The sequence below is a fragment of the Eurosta solidaginis genome, chromosome 1 (genome assembly GCF_040869045.1).
Source record: "Eurosta solidaginis isolate ZX-2024a chromosome 1, ASM4086904v1, whole genome shotgun sequence".
Lineage (NCBI taxonomy): Eukaryota > Metazoa > Arthropoda > Insecta > Diptera > Tephritidae > Eurosta > Eurosta solidaginis.
In genome coordinates this window covers 306,724,602-306,748,844 of record NC_090319.1, presented here as the reverse complement: position 1 = coordinate 306,748,844, position 24,243 = coordinate 306,724,602, and the positions used below count along the sequence as shown (strand labels likewise).

The following is a 24,243-nucleotide window of genomic DNA, read 5'->3' as shown; positions in this document are numbered from 1 at the left end:
CAAAAAATATATACAACTAATAAAAGAAAGACGGCAGGCACAACAATTAAAAAAATCTGAATATTTGGTCCAGCCAACTTCGACAAATGGGGAAATTACTTTTTGATTACAGATAAATCCCCTAAAAACAGTTAGTTGGCGCAAATGTTGCAGTGTAATTAAACTTTTAGTGAGACAAATTTTATTTTAACATATTTATAATACATATATTTTTTTTTTTTTATGTTAACCGGATACAAATGCTATGGTCCCAATTCTGCTATTTTTAATGTTTAATTTTATTTTCTTGAGGAACGCTCCATAGAGGATTTTTTTTGTCAAAAACACCCAATTTTAACTTTTTTTGAATAACGCCTTTATCAGAATTAGGCGGAAGGGCTTATTTCAAAAACGGTTTAACTTTAAATGCATTTTTAACTAAAAATTCATTTGGAGTACAGAAAAACTAATTTAAAAAAAATTACTTTTTTAATTAAATTATTTATTTTATATATTTTCAATTTATTTCTTTACAAAGATCTGCTAAAAATATTGAATTTCTTGCAAAGAACAATTTCTTATTCAAATCGAAATATATGTTCTCGACATGGTTTGTGTGCTTCTCTAAGATTATTTCAGATAGAATATATTTATCACGATCTCATTTTTTTTTTTTAATTTGTGCAAAATAGGCATACTTCAATGAGTATAAATAAACTTTAGTTTTGGTTTTACTTTTTCGACCAATAATTATCTGAGAAGAGTCGTAATAACTGCATTTTTGATAAAACTTTCGCAATAGTTACAAAAAATCTTGTTCACTCTCCGTAGCTTATATTTGCTATAGCAGCATTTTCAACATAAAATACACAAAACACTGAACTTTCTTTATAAGTACATTTCTTACAGAAGATTTACAAGAGATTTTATTTTTATTGCGAGCTATTTATAAATCATCAATACACTATGTTCATTCCTATAATCGCCGGCAAATTATTTCAGCATATTATACTTATTTTACATATTACACTAATTTTACATACTTTAAAGAAATCTGCATTTGTTTCAAATTTATTTATGCTGTTTAGAAATTAAAAATTTCGTAGAAACATTAGATACAAAAATTATTAACTAGACCTTTTTAATTTTATAACAATCTTAAGCAGAAATATAAAATTTATAATTGAAAATTTGTTTACCTCTAACCACCTCACCCTCATAGTCTGTTTATTACGACAGACCTATACCATATTCTCTTAATATACGGAATGTAGTAGACAAAAAAAAATATGACTAATAAATAAGGACAGCGCGTTAATAACGCTTACATATTCAATATGTAATAAATTTGAATTCGAAATTAAATTGGAATATACATATGTATGTATATTCGTTCATGGAATGTACAAGAAACGAGTCTTTTTTTTCTTTTTTGCATCAAATATATTTCGTAGGCTTAGAGAGCTAGCTTGCTAACTCATACAATTTTTATTTTAAAGAGCATGCAAGAAAAATACTATTTGCATATTTGATGAAAAGCGAAATTGGAGGATTCAGCAGGTAGACACTCTAAACCGGAGATATACATTTTTACTAGAATTATTGCTACGAAGCATTGTCACAATACATACGCATGTATGTATATTTAAAAGAACGCTAATATCGTTTGCGCATGCTCTTGTTATTTGCTACTGCGTTTAGCGGCAACGATACCTTAGATGGATGACAATGAAGGTAACGTTTATTACATATATGTGACTTGGAATCATGAAACGACGCTATTGTGCGAAAACAAGTTTTCGAGAAAAACGCGTTTAAAGTTTTTGTTTAGCTTGACTCTGTGTAGCGGCCGGCCGTTTTGAACGAATATTGTAATTAAAATTTAAGTAACTTCCCGCTACAAGCTTCAAACTTGGAATAAAGTTCAGAACCCGATGACAATGCAATGATAAGAAAAAAATCTCCGATAGGTGGCGCATGGATCGAAATATTTCAAAAATATTTGTGGTCCGATTTGGCTTTAAATGCGATTTTTGAAAAAAACTAATAAAGACAAAAAACTGCGGTTTGTTCCATTGGAAAGAGCGTTAAATTTCCTATAAGAATCACTCAAAAAGTGAACAACGGTATTTTCGCACAATAGGGTCGTTCCATGATTCCAAGTCACATATGTATTTAGATACCAGATATGTACATATGTATGTACGTCTGTACACATTTAGTTAATGATTGATGTTAGTTGCATTTTAAAGTTCGACGTGTTCGCCAGTTTTGGTAATAACTCTAAGTTTATCGTATTTTGGTGGTTTTGTATCATTTGGTATTTCTTCTTTTATTGGTGCTGGATTTTCTGGGAGCACACGTTCCGTTCCTGGTGCAGCTGTAGTTGGAGTTGTTGGCTTCGCTTTTGGTGCTGCAGTTGTTGCTTGTTTTGGTGCTGGCTTAGGTATTTCTGTTGTCGGTTTTCCTGTTGTAGTTGTTGGTTTCTGAGTGGTTGTTGTTGGTTTCGAAGTTGTCTTAGGTTTCTGAGTTGTAGTTGTTGCTGGTTTTTTAGAAGTAGTCGTCGTTGGTTTAGACGTAGTCGTGGTAATGGGTCGTGATGTTGTTGTAGTCGTTGTTGGTGATTTGGTTGTTCTAGTTGTCGTTGTAGTCGGTTTTGCAGTCGTACTGCTAGTTAGTGGTTTAGTAGAAGCAGGCTTTGTTGTAGTAGTAGCTTGTGATGATGGTTTAACAGATGCTTCCAGTCCCACACCCTCATACCTCACATTTTTCACTTTAATCTCTGGTTGCCTAGGGCCAGCTCGCGGTGATTTTACACGTGCCAAAAATCGATTAAACGGTGAACCCAAATATAAATAATCGTTGAACTCCAACACATGTGAAACATGTCCTACCGATTTATCAGAACCATGTAACGATCCAACAATATTGCCATTCCAATCCAATCTTACAATTGTTTGACGTTTAGGCGCCATAAATAATGTGCTCTCACAATGTCCGATAAAATGTATGAATTGTTGTGCCAATTTATTAGGATAAGCATTGTTTATTAGACGGAATGGTAGTTCAAAGAGATTTAGAAGACGTGCCAAAAATACTCGTATACTTGGGAAATTGGCAAAAATATTACTGGCACTCGGATGTTCACTGTCGGCGGCAAGTACTAGTGGTACCCAAATACCTTCGGCGTCGGGAGTCAAATTATCCGGTAGACCAGGTAAACCTTCTACAAAAACTTCACTTTGTCCCACTTTGCCACCTTTTAGGTGATATTTCGTCAAACGCATTCCTCCAGTTTCGGCAACAACAACGAAATCTTCTTCTGGACTGATCACTACACCATTTGCAAAGAATAATTCGTCCAGTAAGACTTTGCTAACGTTGTTGACGCGGTCATACTTGAAAAGGCTAGAAAAAGTAAAAATGAAAATAAAGGTGGCAATTAGTATTTAACATTATAAAACTATTGATAGTAGGGCAAATATATCAAATACGTAATTAACTCGTTAATGTTGTATGACCTAGAATATGAAATAGATCTCCAGATAGTCATGCTAGTAGTTAATAACCTTAAATTGAGATAATGTAAAAGTCTACTTGAGGGGTCGACTGCTTGACAACAGTATTAATAATCCGAAAGCGGAAAATAAAAATTTTCATTGGTTCAAAAGATATTAACGAGAAACCGAAAAATGACCACGGGTCCCTCCGAAACCGGGGGTGTGATCCATAGTATTTTTGCGCAGAACACCTTTCTGCGTTGGCGGCCTTCGGCCGCGCTAACAAAAAATTACCCTGGGTGGGTCCAACACCGGTTTTTTTTTTTTTCTCGAACGTTGTGGCAGCGCACTGCCTCAAGTGGCCCGATGAAACCAGGCTAATCCTGTTTTTGTTTTTTTTTAGTTCATACATACTGTTTTTTTTTTTTTTTTGTATGTATCCTAATTCTTATTTATGTGTTATTTATAATTTTTTTGTTACCGAGTCTTTGAGAGGCAGTGGCTTCTTAAGCGCCGAGATCTAAAACCGCTCAGCTACAGAGAAACTCATCAGCTGAGAAATATAGATTCACAAAATACAATAGACTAAAAGTAAATATAATTTTTTAATTATTAAGAGAAGATAGAACCGTCTTTTTTATGGCAAAGAGCGAGTCCGAAACATCAATTATTCTCGAGTGAGAGTTATAATCTTCACACAAACATAGAAAAGGTTCGTGTAGTTGGAAATTGCTTCTACATTGTTTAAGAATTATAGGTTTATAATGCTTTGAAACTCGGCATGGAACATTCAAGTTTACTTCGTTCAAAAGAAATGGGCTTGAAATCGATCCATTTAAAAGTCTAGCCATAAATAGTACACCTAGCATTTCTCTACGACTTGCAAGTGTAGGAAGATTTATTAGTTTTAATCGATTAGTGTAAGGAGGAAGATTATACGGAGAGTCCCATTGAAGATTTCTCAAGGCGAAAAGTAAAAACTGTTTTTGAATTGATTCTAGTTTATCTACATGAACTTGATAACGCGGATTCCAAATTATCGATCCATATTCTAATATCGGCCTCACCAATGATGTAAAAAGGGTTTTTGTAACGTAAGGATCACCAAACTCTTTTGCCCATCTTTTCACAAATGCTAAAACCCCTCTCGCTTTATTGACTGTGGCATTAATATGAGGGTTGAAACTAAGTTTGCAATTCATTGTAACTCCCAAGTCGATAAAAACATCAACGCTTTCCAGAGTTTGGCCATTAATTGTGTAGGAAGCTGGCTGTATGTTCCCACGTGAAAAACACATGGATTTACATTTTTCTATGTTGAGAGGCATACAATTCGCATTACACCAAGTAACTAAACGATTTAAATCCGCCTGGAGTACAGAACGTTCTTCAACCGACGCGTATGACTTAAAAAGTTTCGCTTCCCAAGGCAGTCGGTTCTATGTACCGGAGCGACTCGGGATTTTTCCCGACCAAGGACTGTCATTTCAGTGTAACCCCATTTAATTTGTTTCGTCCCTCCCACAAATTGTCATCCTCCCAGCAGCTCCTTGCAGCAGGACTGCTCCATATTCTCTTGCTCCGGGAAGGTATCGAATCCAATCCGGGTCCGTCTCCTGACCTCGGTCCTGAGAAATGGTTTTGCTGCATCTGCCGGAAAAGAATCTTTTTAGGACGGTCATACTCTGTTCAGTGTGTCTCGTGTAAGGGATGGTTGCATCGGACAGGTTGTTCTGGGCTTGATTCCAAAACCCGACGTCCACGTAACTTTTATAAATTTTTTGTGGCTCCTTGCTGTTCACGCCCAAGGGCGTCCCGTAGTCTACGTCTAAGCGCCCCCCCATTACCTTCCAGCAGCCCCGCTGCTCAGCAAGCCACAACAAGTACCCGCTGCTGCTCGCGCCTTACGGCGCCAACAACTCAAACAGCTGCTACCACTCATAACTACAATCTTCGTAGTAGAGTCGGAAGCAATGCTGAGCAACAGCCCCTGCCCCCGTCTTCTCCCCCCCTCTTTTCCGGCAGCAATCGTGTAGGTCAGGGAAACAGACTCTTAGTCCCTACCTCCGTTTGCACCGTTTGCCAGCACAGAATATATATGTTTGCGACATCCGCCCAATGCAGCTCCTGCCTCGGGTGGTGCCACTTTCCTAGATGTTCTGGTCTCCGCGACGGCAACCCCTCGGCGGGTTTCATCGCGCCATGTTGCCAGGTCGCAAACCCAAATCATCTGGGTACCCCAATGCTTGCCCAAGGACGCCCAGTCCCAGGGCCACAACAGCAATTGCGTCCTGGCCTTCCTGAACCCAGGCGTAGTCACCCGTCACTTACCCCCAGAGTGGCGACGTCTCCCCTCATGCACTTCAGAATTCTGCAGTTAAACTGTAATGGACTAACTGGGAAGATTACGGAGATAGTCAATTTCATGAAGCGGCACAACATCCGCATTGCTGCGATTCAAGAGACTAAACTCACAGCACGATCTGCATTGCAGTCCTGCTCTGGGTATAATGTCCACAGAAAAGATCGCGAGAGCGGAAATGGAGGCGGCCTCGCGTTTATAATACACCACTCTGTGCAATATCACATATTTGATCCTGGCATCGACCGCAGGGACAACGTCTTAGAACGTCAAGGCCTATCTGTCCGGTCAGGCGATGCAAACCTAGAAATCATCAACATCTACATCCCCCCTGCCACCTGTTGCCCCGGTGGATACCACCCTAATATTAGAGCCTTACTCACTGGAAACAATCGCATTATTTTAGGCGACTTCAATGCCCATCATGATCTATGGCATTCAAATTTGCGGGCGGACAGTAGGGGCGAGATGTTGGCGGATCAAATAGAAGAAACGACGTTCTGCACAATAAACGGAGACGCCCCCACACGTATGGTAGGAAGCTGTCACAGTTCGCCAGATATCTCAATCGTGAGCGCAGAACTCGTAAACTGCGTCAACTGGCAGCCGATGGTATCATTGGCATCCGACCACCTGCCTATACTTGTTTCGCTCGAGCGTACCGCCGACTTCATCGTCACCGAAAAACGCACTTTCATAAACTTTAAAAAAGGAAAGTGGGGAGAATATAAATCCTTTACAGACAACCTCTTTGCTGCCCTCCCTATCCCGACTGATGCCCGCCAAGGGGAGCGTGCCTTTCGCAAGGTCATTGAATCCGCCTCGGCACGTTTCATTCCCGCCGGGAGAATTCCCGAAATCCGGCCCCACTTCCCGGCGGAGGCCGCAAACTTAGCGAGAGAACGGGACCTTATAAGGCAGCTTGATCCAGGCGACCCCCAAATAAGGGATATAAACCAACGCATCAGATTGCTTGTGGATGAACACAAGCGGGCGAAATGGGAGGAGCACCTAAGAGGTTGTAACCTCTCTACCGGTGTGGGTAAACTTTGGTCCACCGTAAAGTCCCTATCGAATCCGACTAAGCACAAAGACAAAGTTTCCATCGCCTTTGGCGACAAAGTGCTGTCGGATGCGAAAAAATGCGCGAGCGCTTTCTGCCGACAATATATAATGCATTCCACGGTCGACAAAGTTAGACGGAGGGCCAACAGACACGCACATAAACACAAATTCAGCGCGTCACCAATCACCATCACCGCTAAAGAGGTTGAGGACGCCATTGGTCGCGCTAAACCATCCAAAGCAGTGGGCCCAGACGGCATAGCCATGCCGATGCTTAAAAGCCTAGGGAAAGAGGGTTTCAAATATTTAGCGCAGGTCTTCAACCTGTCTCTTTCCACCTTTGTCATACCCGAGAAATGGAGAATGGCCAAGGTGGTCCCGCTACTAAAGCCTGGTAAACCAGCTAACATAGGAGAGTCGTATCGTCCGATATCTCTCCTATCGCCAGTAGCAAAGACGCTCGAAGCCATTTTGCTCCCTTATTTCCAAGCAAATTTGCAACTAGCCTCCCATCAGCATGGCTTCAGAAAACTCCATAGCACTACCTCCGCGCTAAATGCCATTAGTACCCAGATAAATTGCGGTTTAAATCAAAACCCCCACCATAGAACAGTACTCGTAGCGCTAGACCTATCAAAAGCTTTTGATACGGTCAACCACGGCTCGTTACTGCAAGACCTGGAAGGGTCTACCCTTCCCCCATGTCTTAAAAGGTGGACCGCAAATTATCTGGGTGGTCGGCAGGCATCGGTGCTATTTAGAAACGAAACATCAAAGCCAAGGAGAATTAAACAAGGGGTGCCACAGGGTGGTGTCCTATCCCCACTTTTGTTTAATTTCTACATATCTAAACTACCTTCACCACCGGAAGGAGTCACAATCGTTTCCTACGCCGATGACTGCACAGTAATGGCCACAGGCCCAGGCCCACAGATCGATGAGCTATGCAATAAAATAAACGGCTACCTCCCTGATCTCTCCAGTTTTTTCGCCTCGCGAAACCTGGCATTATCACCGACTAAATCTTCCGCGACCTTATTTACAACATGGACGTCCCAAATGTCGACCATTTTGAACATCCACGTCGATGGCTCTACGCTACCGACTGTCCTACACCCCAAAATCTTGGGTGTGACGTTTGATCAGGATCTACATTTTGGTGAGCACGCAGCCGCAATTGTTCCGAGAATTCAGAGCCGTAACAAAATCCTCAAATCCCTTGCTGGCAGTACCTGGGGAAAAGATAAAGAAACGCTCATGACTACATACAAAGCAATTAGCCAGCCGATTACGTGCTACGCGTCACCCATATGGTCGCCAAGCCTAAAAATTACCCACTGGAAGAAGCTACAGGCCTGCCAAAATACTGCTCTCAGAATTGCAACGGGCTGTCTTCTTATGTCCCCAGAACACCATCTACATAATGAGGCGAGAATACTCCCCATCAGGGAAAGAAACGAGATGCTGACCAAACAGTTCCTGTTGAATACCCAGAAACCTGGGCATCCCAACAGACATCTGATTGACGAGCCAGCACCGCCTAGGGGCTTAAGGAGTCATCTCCGTAAGCATTTTGAGGAAATACGGCATCTGAGAACACAGCCGTATGAAGCGAAAAAACACAAGCAGGTCCTTGGTGTACTCCACATACAGGCGTCGGACCTTTATGCCGGGAATTGCCCGGTGAACCCAGTACTCAAAGTAAAGTATCCAAAACTTGCGGAAGAGGAACGCATACTCCCCAGGGAAACGCGTGTCACTCTGGCTCAACTTCGTTCTGGATACTGTAACAGGTTAAACTCTTACATATCCAGAATCAACCCCGACATACAAAATGTATGCCCCGCTTGCAATGTGTCCCCACATGACACCAACCATCTCTTTAATTGTAATGTGGAACCAACGCCTCTAACACCCCTTTCCCTATGGTCCACCCCTGTTGAAACAGCAAGTTTCCTTGGACTCCCGTTAGAGGATATTGATGACAGTTTGTGATCGGTCGCGTCTGTTAGGTGGGGCGAAGCACTGCTACAACAACAACAACAACAACTTAAAAAGTTTTACGTCGTCGGCATACATTGAAATTTTAGAAGATTTTATAGTTGTGGAAACATCGTTTATAAAGATCAAAAACAAAATAGGACCGAGATGGCTGCCCAGAGGCACACCGGAGGGAACATCGATGATATTCGAAAAATGACTCTTTGAGTTCTACCGCAAAGATAGGAGGAGATCCAGCGAGTTAGGCCAGGTTGAAAACCAAGCAATTCGAATTTATAAACAAGTAATGAGTGGCGTACTTTGTCGAATGCTTTGCTGAAATCAGTGTATATAACGTCGGTATGATGATTGTTTCCAAACCCATTAAAGACGTGAGTTGTAAATTCAAGCAAATTGGTTGTGGTTGATTTGGCTCTACAAAAGCCATGCTGAGAACTATCTATCAATGTAGAAATCGAAAATGTAAGGTGATTAGTAACGATTGCTTCGAAAAGCTTAGGGATAGCGGAGAGCTTTGCTATTCCACGAAAGTTTTCAATAGACGACTTGCTTCCTTTTTTATGGAGTGGGATAAGAAAAGATTCCTTCCAAGCCGTCGGGAAAATGCCATTTTTTAAAGAGAGGTTAAACAGATCAGTAAGGGGCTGGTAAATGTATTCCGCACATTTTTTAAGAAAACATGTTGGGATCAAATCGGGACCGTATTTGAAGGATTCTTTTAGGGTCTTTAGATGTAGTAGAACATCTTCAGGCAGCAAATGTGGGGCATATATTGAGTTACTAGAATGGAGCTCATACGGATAATTTTTAGGTGATGAATCAACCACAGCAGAGTAATTAGGGTGAAAAAATTGAGCGAAGAAGTTTGCAATCTCTTCATCGTCGCTGGAAATGCTGGCAGAAGGAAACCCGTTAGTTCTGCGTTTAGAATTTACGAAATCATAAAAAGACTTCGGGTGGCAAATAATGTTTCTTTTAATTTTACATATGTGAGCTTTATAACACTTTTTATTAAGTTCAAAATACTTATGACGGAAAATAGCGTCCTGTGCATAATGAGAATGTAAACCGGTTCTCTTATATAATTTGAATAAACGTGATTTCTTATTTTTTAAAGCTTTTAAATCTTAAGTAAACCAAGCTTGCACTGGTTCAATGTACGAGCATGTGCGTTTGGGCACATGTTTTTCAAATTAAGTATAAATGGTTTTATTAAAATGTAAAACGTTTTCCTCTACAACCTCTTTATATCGAGGCCACGTTATCTCAGAAAGCTCTTTATTTAAATTGTTGAAATTAGTTTTGGAAAAATCAAAGCATCTGGTAGAGACACGTGTTTTGTTAGTGCAGCCGACTTCGTTGCTTATGATTTCGTAAGTTATCTCAAGAGAAACATCTTCTGGCAAAACAAGAGGTTCACGCCGATTTATAGAGAATTTAGATATGTCGTCAACAAATGCTAAGTCTAAGAATTTTCCATACTTGTTCGGAAGGAAGCTGATCTGATTAAGGCAAAGATCAGTAATTCCATCCAAAAAGTCATTGTTGTGCATCTTGGATGATACGGGGACAATATTGTGATCAACGGTATTCCAAGATATATGTGGCAGGTTAAAGTCGCCTAAAACAATCATTGAGTCCGTGGGCTTATCATCGAGTTGACTGATTGTAACAGTGAAATATGGTGCATATACACTGATAGATCAGAAGACGGTGGAATATAGCAAACGGCTAAGTAAATATGACCCCAGCCTAGTAAGATTCGGATGCATTTAAACTCGATGGAATAAACTTCGGCTAAATTAACATCTTCAGATGGAATTGAAGAATGTACAGCTAGCAAGACACCACCTCCGGTCCTATTTAAGCGATCATTTCTATAGGTCTGATACTCACCGCAAAAAATTTCGGAATTTAAAACATTGGGTTTCAGCCATGTTTCGGTAAAAGCAATAATATTATAGTTACAGTGAATGGTTTTCAAATATAAGTCAGTTAATTTAGTATTTAAGCCTCTAACGTTTTGATAGTAAATGCTTAAGCAAGATGTTAAATTAAGTTTTTTGGATCGGAACTTTGAGGAGGAATTTTTGCTACATTTTGAGTAATCTCAATAGTCTTATGCACAAATTCGCGAACAAAAGCCCCTAGCGGCCAAAATGCGCTGTCCAAAAGTTTATCAAAATCTTTTGAGTAAACATCAATTCTAAATGAAGAAATGTTCCTTCCGTAATTAAATTTAAATTTTCTTAAAGTCATGCCGTCAGCCTTAATTTTCGAAGTGACATAAGACTTGAGAGACCGAAACTATATCCAAGCAAAACACTTATGTGTCACAATATTATTTTTTGTGGGTACACCAACATTACAACAACCACATGAAAATCGCCAACTTCAACTGCAAATATCTTCGGACAGATACAATTTTGCTTTTCCGCCTTCGGGTAATTGTTTTCGATATCAATACACGTCTTTTGGCACCTCTCTCGATATTTTTTGACGCGTATTAGCAGTGGACCCCTCAACTAGACTTTTACCTAATGTGATAGTTCCTATAATGGCACCACTAACGATATGGCAACGCATATTAAAAGAATGCAATATCGATAGTGGGCTGGCAATGCCGCCATTCCCAATGGAATGCAGATAACGGGATAGTGAAAATTTGCAAAGGCAAATTCATTATAGATACGCGCTTACTTTCGAGAAAACGTTTTTAAGAGTTGTGCTGCAAAATAGTAGTTTTATACCCTAAAATATATAAGTTTTACTTTGGTGTATCCGATTGAGCATTGAACTCAAATAAACTTGTTTTATTTATTATAAAGAGCGTGTGGCAGTTTTAAGCACCCCCAGGATATTGCGTGAGTATCAACATACCCAAATGGAGCTCGACAACAAGCGTTTAGATGGCGACCGTGGGCCGTGCTGCAAAATGGCGGGCTGTAAAATAGAGGCCACTCGCAAAACAAGTTGCGAAACAAAAAAAGTGGCTTATATTTAGTTACGGCAAACAAATGCCGTTTCAATAATCGAAAAATTTAAAATCCTTCAAAAATTCTAAAAATTTCAAATCGTCTAATAAATACAAAAAATTTAAATTCAAAAAAAAATCTAAAAATTTGAAAAATCGTTCAAATAAAATGTAACAATTTAAAATTCTTTCATTACAAAAAATTACAAAAAAAACATACAAAAAAAAGTTTAAAAATTGGAAAAACTACAAAAAAAAAATTATAAAAATTCAAAATTTACAAAAAAAAGTTAAATGCTGAAAAAGCAATAATGAAATAAATTTTTTCTACTTAGAAATTAAAAAAAAAAAAAATGTTTCATACGTTACATATGGTGGTGGTACAGTAGTGCAAAATAATACTACCTTAAATAAAAAGGACTTGCAAAAAATATAACTTATACGGAGATAATCTACAAATTTAATACAAAGCGGAGATGATTTAAAAAACAGAGATAATCAAATACTACTAAAACACGGAAAATCGACTTAACTACATAACGGAGGTAAAATTAAAAATTTGACATATTTACAAAAACGGAGATAACCAACCAATCTAATAAATACCGAAATAATCTACGAAATAATCTACGAAATAATAGAAAAACTATAGCTACAAAAGGAACACTGTACCTTAAAAAATTACATAACGCTTAAAACTACAGCTATAAAAATACATAACGCTTAAAACTACAGCTATATAAATACATAAATGCTATGCAAATACATAACGCCGAAAACCAACAGCAACATCTTTATATGCAAGCCATGAGCGGCGCAGCAGCGACTATCAGCAGCAGCAGTACGCCAGCAGAGGCAAATTAAGGGCAGAGTGGCAGCAGAGGAGGTTATTATTCAACAGTCAGAACATTCGGCAGTTTAAATATGGGTATGGCGCACAGTGTGCGCACAACATGTTACATGTAGACAATTACAAATCTCTTCAACTTTAAAAATCTCTTCATCTACATTCTTCTTTAAAACACATTGTAGTTTTGAAATCTTTATTCTGCGTATCACACTGTAACATTATCTATTTGTAGCTATGTAGTTTCTATTACTATTGTCCAAGAAAAATTTTTAAAACGTTACAAAATTATGAAAAAAAGCAAAAAACAAATACATTTACAAAAATTTTCAATTTATTTCAAAATAATATGGGCCACAGTGGGGCAAAACCAAACTTAAAATTAAATTTAATACATTCGGTCAAATAAATTTCCTTTTTCTACTTTCTACCATTCGGCAATTTCAACTGTTCTAATCACAACTTCAAAAATATGCAAAATTCAATTCCGTTGATTGTAAATACAATTTATAAATAAAAACTTCTAATAATTGTAAACTTTCACAAAACCACAAGTTTGTAAAATTTTCATTGTTTGGAAATACAAGTAATAAAAAAAAAAATCCTAATCATTGTAAACTTTCATTTAAATATTGCTGTGTGAAATTTTCGTTGGTGAAAAATTTGCTTTTTTGGTTTTTGCCCAACTCACCCATCTACGTCTGTACGTTTTAAGCGTAACAATTTATTTTGCCAAGACAAATATGAGATTTTGATTTTTGTGTTTTGGAAATACGGTGCGTCCGTAAACAAACATACATATATTTTTGCATAAAGCGGTGGTTCCGTAAATAACCAAATAGATTTTTTTACTTTAAAGCGGTGCGTCCGTGTATAAAAATACCACAATTTTTTTTTTAATCCCGGTGCGTCCGAGGACATTTATATTACAAGTTTGAAAGATGCGGTGCGCCCGTATCTATAAAAATAAAACCCATACAATTTTGATCAAAACGGCGCGTCCGTAATAACACAAACACATTGCGATTTTTTTAATAAAGCGGTACGTTCGCCACGTTCCAGCCAAGTCTTTTCTACCAACATAAAATATTTTTCTGTGAAATTAAATTAAATTACTTTAATATACATTCAATTAAAATATTCAGTCTCTCATTAAATTGTCGGATAATTCTTTCAATTTCACATCAACATCCAATTCAATTTCAATTTCTGTTAAACTTTCGTAAGTAAATTCGATAAACTCGACTTTAAATCAGTCTAAATATTTCTTCTTTGCTTTCTACTACATATGTTTCTTATAAACAAGAAAGTAGTTCCCAGAATTTCAGAGCAAGACTCAGATTCCGAAATTCAGATTCCAATTCCAAAAATTTTAATTCCAAAAGTTCCGATTCCGAAAATCTTGATTTTAAAAGCCCAGTTTCCGAAGGCTCAACCACATATTCGCCCAGTACAATCAAAAACCTTGTTGTTAGACTTTCCTTGTCCGGAGAATTTCACGGATTTGAGGAATTCCCGAAACAAATATTTCAAATCCTTCTAACTCCGATACAAATATGGCGACTCCTGAAGAAAAAAGGACGTTTATCAGCATGTGTGCTGGTATTATGCGTGAAAATTATAGCGGCGAGCCCCTGGGTCTCGAATCTTTCATTAATAAAATTGAGTTAATCGAACAATTTGTCGACGAAAATTTAACTGGCATTTGTATTTCATATATTAAATCCAAACTCGATGGTAAACCGTGAGAAGCGATACCACTTTCAGTTAATGATATAAAAACAGCACTACGTAACCGTATAAAACCCGAAAACTCCAAAGTTGTGGCCGGAAAAATTGCAGCTATGCAAATTAATAGTAATAATTACACCGATTTTGTAAAACGCGTCGAGGAATTGTCTGATACTTTAGAGCGTTCGCTCATTATCGAAGGGATAACTCAGGCCAAAGCCCATGAAATGGCCATCGAACAAACAGTTAACGTTTGCCGATTGAACGCAGAAACCAGTTTAGTCAAATCAATCCTTGCTTCAACCAATTTTTCTGATTCCAAGGACGTAGTAGCTAAACTGATTGTAGAGCAATCAAATGAAATAAAAGAACGCCAAGTTTTAGCATTTAGGGGGCGGAACAATAACAATTTCAGAAATTTTCAAAGTAATAACCGAGGTCATACGTTACATATGGTGCTGGTACAGTAGTGCAAAATAATACTACCTTAAATAAAAAGGACTTGCAAAAAATATAACTTATACGGAGATAATCTACAAATTTAATACAAAGCGGAGATGATTTAAAAAACAGAGATAATCAAATACTACTAAAACACGGAAAATCGACTTAACTACATAACGGAGGTAAAATTAAAAATTTGACATATTTACAAAAACGGAGATAACCAACCAATCTAATAAATACCGAAATAATCTACGAAATAATAGAAAAACTATAGCTACAAAAGGAACACTGTACCTTAAAAAATTACATAACGCTTAAAACTACAGCTATAAAAATACATAACGCTTAAAACTACAGCTATATAAATACATAAATGCTATGCAAATACATAACGCCGAAAACCAACAGCAACATCTTTATATGCAAGCCATGAGCGGCGCAGCAGCGACTATCAGCAGCAGCAGTACGCCAGCAGAGGCAAATTAAGGGCAGAGTGGCAGCAGAGGAGGTTATTATTCAACAGTCAGAACATTCGACAGTTTAAATATGGGTATGGCGCACAGTGTGCGCACAACATGTTACATGTAGACAATTACAAATCTCTTCAACTTTAAAAATCTCGTCATCTACATTCTTCTTTAAAACACATTGTAGTTTTGAAATCTTTATTCTGCGTATCACACTGTAACATTATCTATTTGTAGCTATGTAGTTTCTATTACTATTGTCCAAGAAAAATTTTTAAAACGTTACAAAATTATGAAAAAAAGCAAAAAACAAATACATTTACAAAAATTTTCAATTTATTTCAAAATAATATGGGCCACAGTGGGGCAAAACCAAACTTAAAATTAAATTTAATACATTCGGTCAAATAAATTTCCTTTTTCTACTTTCTACCATTCGGCAATTTCAACTGTTCTAATCACAACTTCAAAAATATGCAAAATTCAATTCCGTTGATTGTAAATACAATTTATAAATAAAAACTTCTAATAATTGTAAACTTTCACAAAACCACAAGTTTGTAAAATTTTCATTGTTTGGAAATACAAGTAATAAAAAAAAAAATCCTAATCATTGTAAACTTTCATTTAAATATTGCTGTGTGAAATTTTCGTTGGTGAAAAATTTGCTTTTTTGGTTTTTGCCCAACTCACCCATCTACGTCTGTACGTTTTAAGCGTAACAATTTATTTTGCCAAGACAAATATGAGATTTTGATTTTTGTGTTTTGGAAATACGGTGCGTCCGTAAACAAACATACATATATTTTTGCATAAAGCGGTGGTTCCGTAAATAACCAAATAGATTTTTTTACTTTAAAGCGGTGCGTCCGTGTATAAAAATACCACAATTTTTTTTTTAATCCCGGTGCGTCCGAGGACATTTATATTACAAGTTTGAAAGATGCGGTGCGCCCGTATCTATAAAAATAAAACCCATACAATTTTGATTAAAACGGCGCGTCCGTAATAACACAAACACATTGCGATTTTTTTAATAAAGCGGTACGTTCGCCACGTTCCAGCCAAGTCTTTTCTACCAACATAAAATATTTTTCTGTGAAATTAAATTAAATTACTTTAATATACATTCAATTAAAATATTCAGTCTCTCATTAAATTGTCGGATAATTCTTTCAATTTCACATCAACATCCAATTCAATTTCAATTTCTGTTAAACTTTCGTAAGTAAATTCGATAAACTCGACTTTAAATCAGTCTAAATATTTCTTCTTTGCTTTCTACTACATATGTTTCTTATAAACAAGAAAGTAGTTCCCAGAATTTCAGAGCAAGACTCAGATTCCGAAATTCAGATTCCAATTCCAAAAATTTTAATTCCAAAAGTTCCGATTCCGAAAATCTTGATTTTAAAAGCCCAGTTTCCGAAGGCTCAACCACATATTCGCCCAGTACAATCAAAAACCTTGTTGTTAGACTTTCCTTGTCCGGAGAATTTCACGGATTTGAGGAATTCCCGAAACAAATATTTCAAACCCTTCTAACTCCGATACAAATATGGCGACTCCTGAAGAAAAAAGGACGTTTATCAGCATGTGTGCTGGTATTATGCGTGAAAATTATAGCGGCGAGCCCCTGGGTCTCGAATATTTCATTAATAAAATTGAGTTAATCGAACAATTTGTCGACGAAAATTTAACTGGCATTTGTATTTCATATATTAAATCCAAACTCGATGGTAAACCGTGAGAAGCGATACCACTTTCAGTTAATGATATAAAAACAGCACTACGTAACCGTATAAAACCCGAAAACTCCAAAGTTGTGGCCGGAAAAATTGCAGCTATGCAAATTAATAGTAATAATTACACCGATTTTGTAAAACGCGTCGAGGAATTGTCTGATACTTTAGAGCGTTCGCTCATTATCGAAGGGATAACTCAGGCCAAAGCCCATGAAATGGCCATCGAACAAACAGTTAACGTTTGCCGATTGAACGCAGAAACCAGTTTAGTCAAATCAATCCTTGCTTCAACCAATTTTTCTGATTCCAAGGACGTAGTAGCTAAACTGATTGTAGAGCAATCAAATGAAATAAAAGAACGCCAAGTTTTAGCATTTAGGGGGCGGAACAATAACAATTTCAGAAATTTTCAAAGTAATAACCGAGGTCGAAATTTCCAAAATCAAAGTCGTAACTTAAACAATTATAGACAAAATAGACCCTCTTTTAGTAACAGTAACTATGGCAACACCTTCAATCGCGGCAATCAAAGGCAAAATTTCCATTCTGGCGGCGGAAATCGGAATCAGCCTAATAATAATAATAATAGCAACAATAGTCGTACTAGCAATAATAACGGTTCTAACACTTCCAATAATAGAGGTAGAAATGCAAGCGTCTGGGCTTTAAACAGGGAAGCCCCTCAGGAGCGAACACTGAGGGAGGACGAGACAAACTACTAACTGATTCAACTCACAGTTTTTCTTCTAAAAACGTTTATTGTCTTAACTTAAATTATTCTGATTTTATACAATTAAATATTACTGGCTCTGACAAATTTTGTACATTTTTAGTCGACACACAAGACGACATTTCGTTAATTAAAATTTCTTCTCTCAATAAAAATTCGTCAATTAATAACAATGATACAATTAATATTACTGGAGTAACTACAGATACAGTTTCTACATTAGGTACCTTTACAACTAACTTACACTTTTCAAATTTTTATATCAAACAAACGTTGCACGTGGTAGACAATGATTTCAACATTCCATCAGATGGTATACTTGGTAAGGATTTCCAAAAAACAAATAAGTGCGATATCAGCTATGCAACAAATTGCATTTCCTTCTGGATAGGCAATGAACAGATCGCACTTCCCATCCTTCACGGAATGGAAAGCGATACATTTGTTATACCACCTCGTTGCGAAGTTTATAGAATTTTCGCCTTAGAAAAAGACTCAGAACCACTTTTCGTGGATTCTCAAGAGATTTCTGACGGTGTTTTCACAGCGAAATGAATAGTTGATACTAGTAATCCTATCATTAAAGTAATAAACACCACAAATAGCGTAAAATACGTGAACAACTGCAGCATTCAAACCGAAAAACTTTCTAATTATCACGTTTATAAAATCAATAACCCAGTAAAACAAGATAGTCGTATCAAAGAACTTAAAAGCATTTTAGAAAAACAAATACCTAATTATGCTGAAAATAAGCTTATTAACTTATGTTTACAATATTCCGATATTTTTGCGCTAGCCAATGATAAAATGACAATAAACAATTTTTATGAACAAAAACTAAGACTAAACGATACGACGCCAGTATACATTAAAAATTACCGCCTACCGTATTCTCAACGCGAAGAAATAAATAAACAGGTTAATAAATTATTGGAAAACGATCTGGTCGAAAATAGTTGTTCGAATTATAACAGTCCCTTGATTTTGGTACCGAAAAAAGACCTAAATGGCCAAAAATCGTATAGAATGTGCGTTGACTTTAGGGCTGTAAATAAAAAGTTAATTGCCGATAAATTTCCTTTGGCACGTGTAGACGATATTTTGGATAACCTTGGCCGTGCGAAATTCTTTTCTACTTTAGATCTTTTTTCGGGTTTTCACCAAATTCCACTTCACAAAGATTCGAGAGATATAACATCATTTAGTACAGATCGCGGAGCTTTCCGTTGGAAAGTCTTACCGTTTGGTCTAAACGTTGCTCCTAATTCCTTTTCAAGAATGATGTCAATAGCATTTTCCGGTATTTCACCCAACCAAGCATTTATGTATGTAAACGACATTATAGTCATTGGATGCAGTGAAGCACACCATTTAAAAAATTTAGAAACAGTCTTCGAGACATGCAGAAAGTTTAATTTACGGCTTAACCCTATCAAATGCAATTTTCTAAGACCTGAGGTAACATTTTTAGGGCATAAATGCTCAGCTAAAGGTCTATTACCTGACGATTCCAAAATAGAAGCGATTAAAAAATATTCTAAACCCCGTGACAAAGATGCAGTTAGAAGATTCGTTGCATTTGCCAACTACTATAGGAGGTTTATACCATATTTCGCTACTTTAGCAGCACCATTAAACCGTTTGAACCGAAAAAATGTGGAATTTAACTGGGATACTTCATGTGAATTAGCTTTCGAAAAACTTAAGCGCAGCCTAATGTCACCAAAACTATTGAAATACCCAGACTTCACTAAAGAATTTTTAATAACAGTAGATGCTTCAAAGAATGGTTGTGGCGCGATACTTAGTCAAAATCACAATGGTAACGATTTACCAATTTGTTTCGCTTCAAAAGCATTCAGCAAATCAGAACAAAATAAAGAAATTATAGAACTAGAACTTTTGGCAATATACTTTGCAATTAAACAGTTTCGACCATATGTCTATGGTACACATTTCAAAGTTAGATCAGACCATCGGCACTGCTACAACAACAACAACAACCATCGGCCGTTAGTTTATTTATTCAACATGAAAGATCCTTCATCCAAATTATCAAGAATGCGTTTACAACTCCCCGAAATGCCGGCAATCACAATATTAGGAAAATAGAATGGCAAAAGGATGATACAATTTTTCATCTCTTTAGTATTACAAAATTTAAAGATACCGGGAATAAGATTTTAAAACATTTAACTATTATATTAACAGAACCAGTTGAGACAGTAACTGACGAAGACAAGAAACTTAAACTCATGCAAATTTACCACAATGATCCGATATCAGGCGGTCATTTCGGAAACAAGAAATTATACGCGAAAATACGAACTAAATACTACTGGAAAAATATGACACGCGACATTGCCAAATTTGTTAAGAATTGCGAAAAATGCCAAGTAAACCCAAAAATTAAAGAGAACATGGTTCTCGCACCAACTCCTTGCAAGCCTTTTGAAATTGTTGTTATAGACACGATAGGACCTTTGCCTGAATCAAACAATGGGAATAAGTTCGCTATTACCATGATGTGCGATTTAACCAAATACCTAGTTACAATAGCTATACCGGATAAAACTGCAAAAACAGTTGCATCCGCAATTTTCGAAGGTTTTGTCTTAACCTGTGGCATAATGAAATCAATAAAGACCGATTTAGGGACAGAATTTAAAAATGAAATTTTCTCGGAATTGACCAAGCTTTTAAAAATCAATCACAATTTTTCTACACCCTACCATCACGAAACCGTTGGTACCATCGAGAGAAACCACCGAGTATTTAACGAGTACTTACGAGCTTACCTTAATGATAATTTTCCTGAGTGGGATGTCTATCTAAAATACTTTACATTTCTGCATAATACAACTCCATATACGGTTTTTGATAACCAATTTACACCATTTGAGTTAGTATTCGGTAGAAAAGCTACCTTGCCAAATGAGTTAACAAAAGAAAAAATCGATCCAATTTATAATGTTGAAAATTATGCTAGCGAAGTAAAATACAGAATGCAAAAGTCTCATATTTTAGCAAAGGAACTTATTGAAAAACATAAGCAAAGAATAAAAAATTGTACGATAGAGATGCTCGTCCAGTAAATGTAAACAAAAATGATATTGCACTAGTTCAAAAAGAGCCAAAGTGACTGAGGTAGACGGTGTGAATGTAAAGATTTTTGATAAAGCTAAAAACAAAGAAAAACCATTGATAAAAATCGTATACAAAAAATTACTTAAAGAAATTAATAAATGAATTCTAATTATATTTAATCAGATTTAAGATTTTACAAATATTAAATTTTCTTTTTAAAACAATGAAAAACGGTTATGTACTTTTAATCTATATAATGAAAAATTAACGCCTACTAGTAATATAATTAATAATATAACTAGTAATATAATTAGTGATATAACTTGTAATATAATTAGTAATATAAGTAGCGATATGATTAGTAATATAACTATTAATTTAAAGATGACAGTAAGCTATAATAAATTTTTATAACGATTAGTAATAAAATAGCTAGAGTAGAAAATTTAACTTACCACAAAATTGATACGGATGAACGAGTTAAAGGGGGGAAAGAATTAAGCAACGTAATTAAAGAAATCTCGTCCCTCCAAATCAATTTACATCACTGCAGGGTAAAGGGATTTTTGCAAGACTGATCACCTTACAAAAATCTTTTCCCTAGGGGGATGGTGTAATGGCACCACTAACGATATGGCAACGCATATTAAAAGAATGCAATATCGATAGTGGGCTGGCAATGCCGCCATTCCCAGTGGAATGCAGATAACGGGATAGTGAAAATTTGCAAAGGCAAAAACTGGAGTCATTGGTGCCGTATGTCGTATCGCTGTAACCGTATCCCTACGTAATCAGCTGTTTATCGTTACGACGGTAAACCAAACCCCAATTGGTTGGCTACGATACGGTTACGACCTTAGTGGCACCAATAATCGATTGCATTGATTCTCATAAGGTTGGTCGAATCAGCTGTTATAAGGTTAGCGATACGGTTACCGATAAAGCACCAATGTCTCCAGCTAAATTCATTATAGATACGCGCTTACTGTCGAGAAAACGTTTTTAAGAGTTGTGCTGTAAATAGTAGTTTTATACCCTAAAATAAATAAGTTTTACTTTGGTGTATCCGATTGAGCATTGAACTCAAATAAACTTGTTTTATTAATTATAAAGAGTGTGTGGCAGTTTTAAGCACCCCCAGGATATTGCGTGAGTATCAACATACCCAAATGGAGCTCGACAACAAGCGTTTCTAATGTAGATGCGGAAAGCACTGAGCATTGATTACACACGTCAAAACCTTTGGAAGTGTCTATAGTGACAACACTAAAAACAGGCAACTCGATGTCTGATCTTTCTGAAAGAAAAGTTCTTTTAAGTTGCTGCGCAAACGAGAGCACACTAGACCGGAATCCACATGCGAAAAAAGTGGTGAAGTAAACTTTGTGATTAGATATTTAAACTTATTTTCCATTGATTTCACCAAGAATAAAATTAAATGCGGTAGTTGAACAGCTGTTACGGACTTCAACTAGGTTAGATTAGGTTAGGTTGAACTGGCCGGTTGTTGTTGTTGTTGTAGCAGTGCTTCGCCCCACCCAATAGAAGCGACCGATCACAAATTGTCATCAATATCCTCTAACGGGAGTCCAAGGAAACTTGCTGTTTCAACAGGAGTGGACCATAATGAAAGGGGTGTTAGAGGCGTTGGTTCCACATTACTTTTAAAGAGATGGTTGGTGTCCCCCAGCGGGTTAGGGGGTCAGAATATACCTGCGGTAGGTATGCCTGTCGTAAGAGGCGACTAAAATACCAGATTTAAGGGGCTATGTAGCGCTACCCTTCAGGTTGCCAGCGCAATATACAGCTTCTCCAAACCCAATTGTCAACCTCACCAATCCGCGGCGAATCCTGTTTCACTAACAGACGAGGCTCTGGCGGCCCCAAGCTCCTCATGGAACTTGGGGGTGGGGAGGGAGGGATGACCTGAAAATTTAATGTGGCCATATAAATCGTTCCCGAGATGGTCGGGCTAGCACCTTAATGGTGCTGTGTTACCGGAGCGTAACGGATCTGTATCCGGCAAATGACCATCACATCGATAACACTCCCCAAAGCCTTCGGGGAGCAACCTTATCGCTACAACAACAACAACAGATGGTTGGTGTCATGTGGGGACACATTGCTAGCGGGGCATACATTATGTATGTCGGGGTGATTCTGGATAGGTAAGAGTTTAGCCTGTTACAGTATCCAGAACGAAGTTGAGCTAGAGTGACTCGCGTTTACCTGGGAAGCATGCGTTCCTCTTCCGAAAGTTTTGGGTACTGTTCTTTGAGTACTGGATTCACCGGGCAATTCCTGGCATAAAGGTCCGACGCCTGTTTGTGGAGTTCACTGAGGACCTACTTGTGTTTTTTTGCTTCATACGGCTGAGTTCTCTTACGGAGATGACTCCTTAAGCCCCTAGGCGGTGTTGGCTCATCAATCAGATGTCTGTTGGGATGCCCAGGTTTCTGGCCCAGGAACTGGCCGGTCAATAAAGACATCACATAGACTGAATGTGTCCATAGTGTTACCAGAATCTGTTTAACCACCAAACAGAAGAACCACAATCAGGTGCCAGGACATGTTACTAGCAGTTTTCTTCAACTAGCTCCAATAACAAAAATGGCACTGAAGATGGCACAACGCCTTCTTCTTATGTCCCCAGAACACCATCTACATAATGACGCGATAATACTCCCCGTTAGGGAGAGAAATGAAATGCTAACCAGTTTCTGTTGAATACCCAGAAACCTGGGCATCCCAAAAGACATCTGATTGATGAGCCTGCACCGCCCAGGGGCTTAAGGAGTTGTTGTTGTAGCGATAAGGTTGCTCCCCGAAGGCTTTGGGGAGTGTTATCGATGTGATGGTCCTTTGCCGGATACAAATCCGGTACGCTCCGGTACCATAGCACCATTAAGGTGCTAGCCCGACCATCTCGGGAACGATTTATGTGGCCACATTAAACCTTCAGGCCATTCCCTCCCTCCTTACCACAAAGTTCCATGAGGAGCTTGGGGTCGCCAGAGCCTCGTCTGTTAGTGAAACAGGATTCGCCGCGGATAGGTGAGGTTAACAATTGGGTTTGGAGAAGCTATATATTGCGCTGGCAACCTGAAAGGTTGCGCTACACAGCCCCTTGAATCTGGTATTTTAGTTGCCTCTTACGACAGGCATACCTACCGCGGGTATATTCTGATCCCCTAACCCGCTGGGGTGGGCTAAAGGAGTCAACTCTGTAAGCATTATGAGGAAATACGGCACTCCTCCCAACGGGTTAGGGGGTTAGAATATACCTGCGGTAGGTATGCCTGTCG

The 24,243-nt window shown here is 37.7% G+C and overlaps 1 protein-coding gene across 1 annotated transcript in view; it reads right to left on the bottom strand.

Annotated features, from left to right (window-relative positions):
• Positions 1-262: 262 nt before the first annotated feature.
• Positions 263-24,243, bottom strand: part of Hmu (Hemomucin) — a 28,494-nt gene continuing 4,513 nt past the window's right edge. Inside the window, exon 4 of the mRNA XM_067761431.1 lies at positions 263-3,387. Within this exon, the coding sequence (XP_067617532.1) occupies positions 2,226-3,387 (1,162 nt within the window). The 3' untranslated portion in view covers positions 263-2,225. The remainder of the gene's footprint in view (positions 3,388-24,243) is intronic.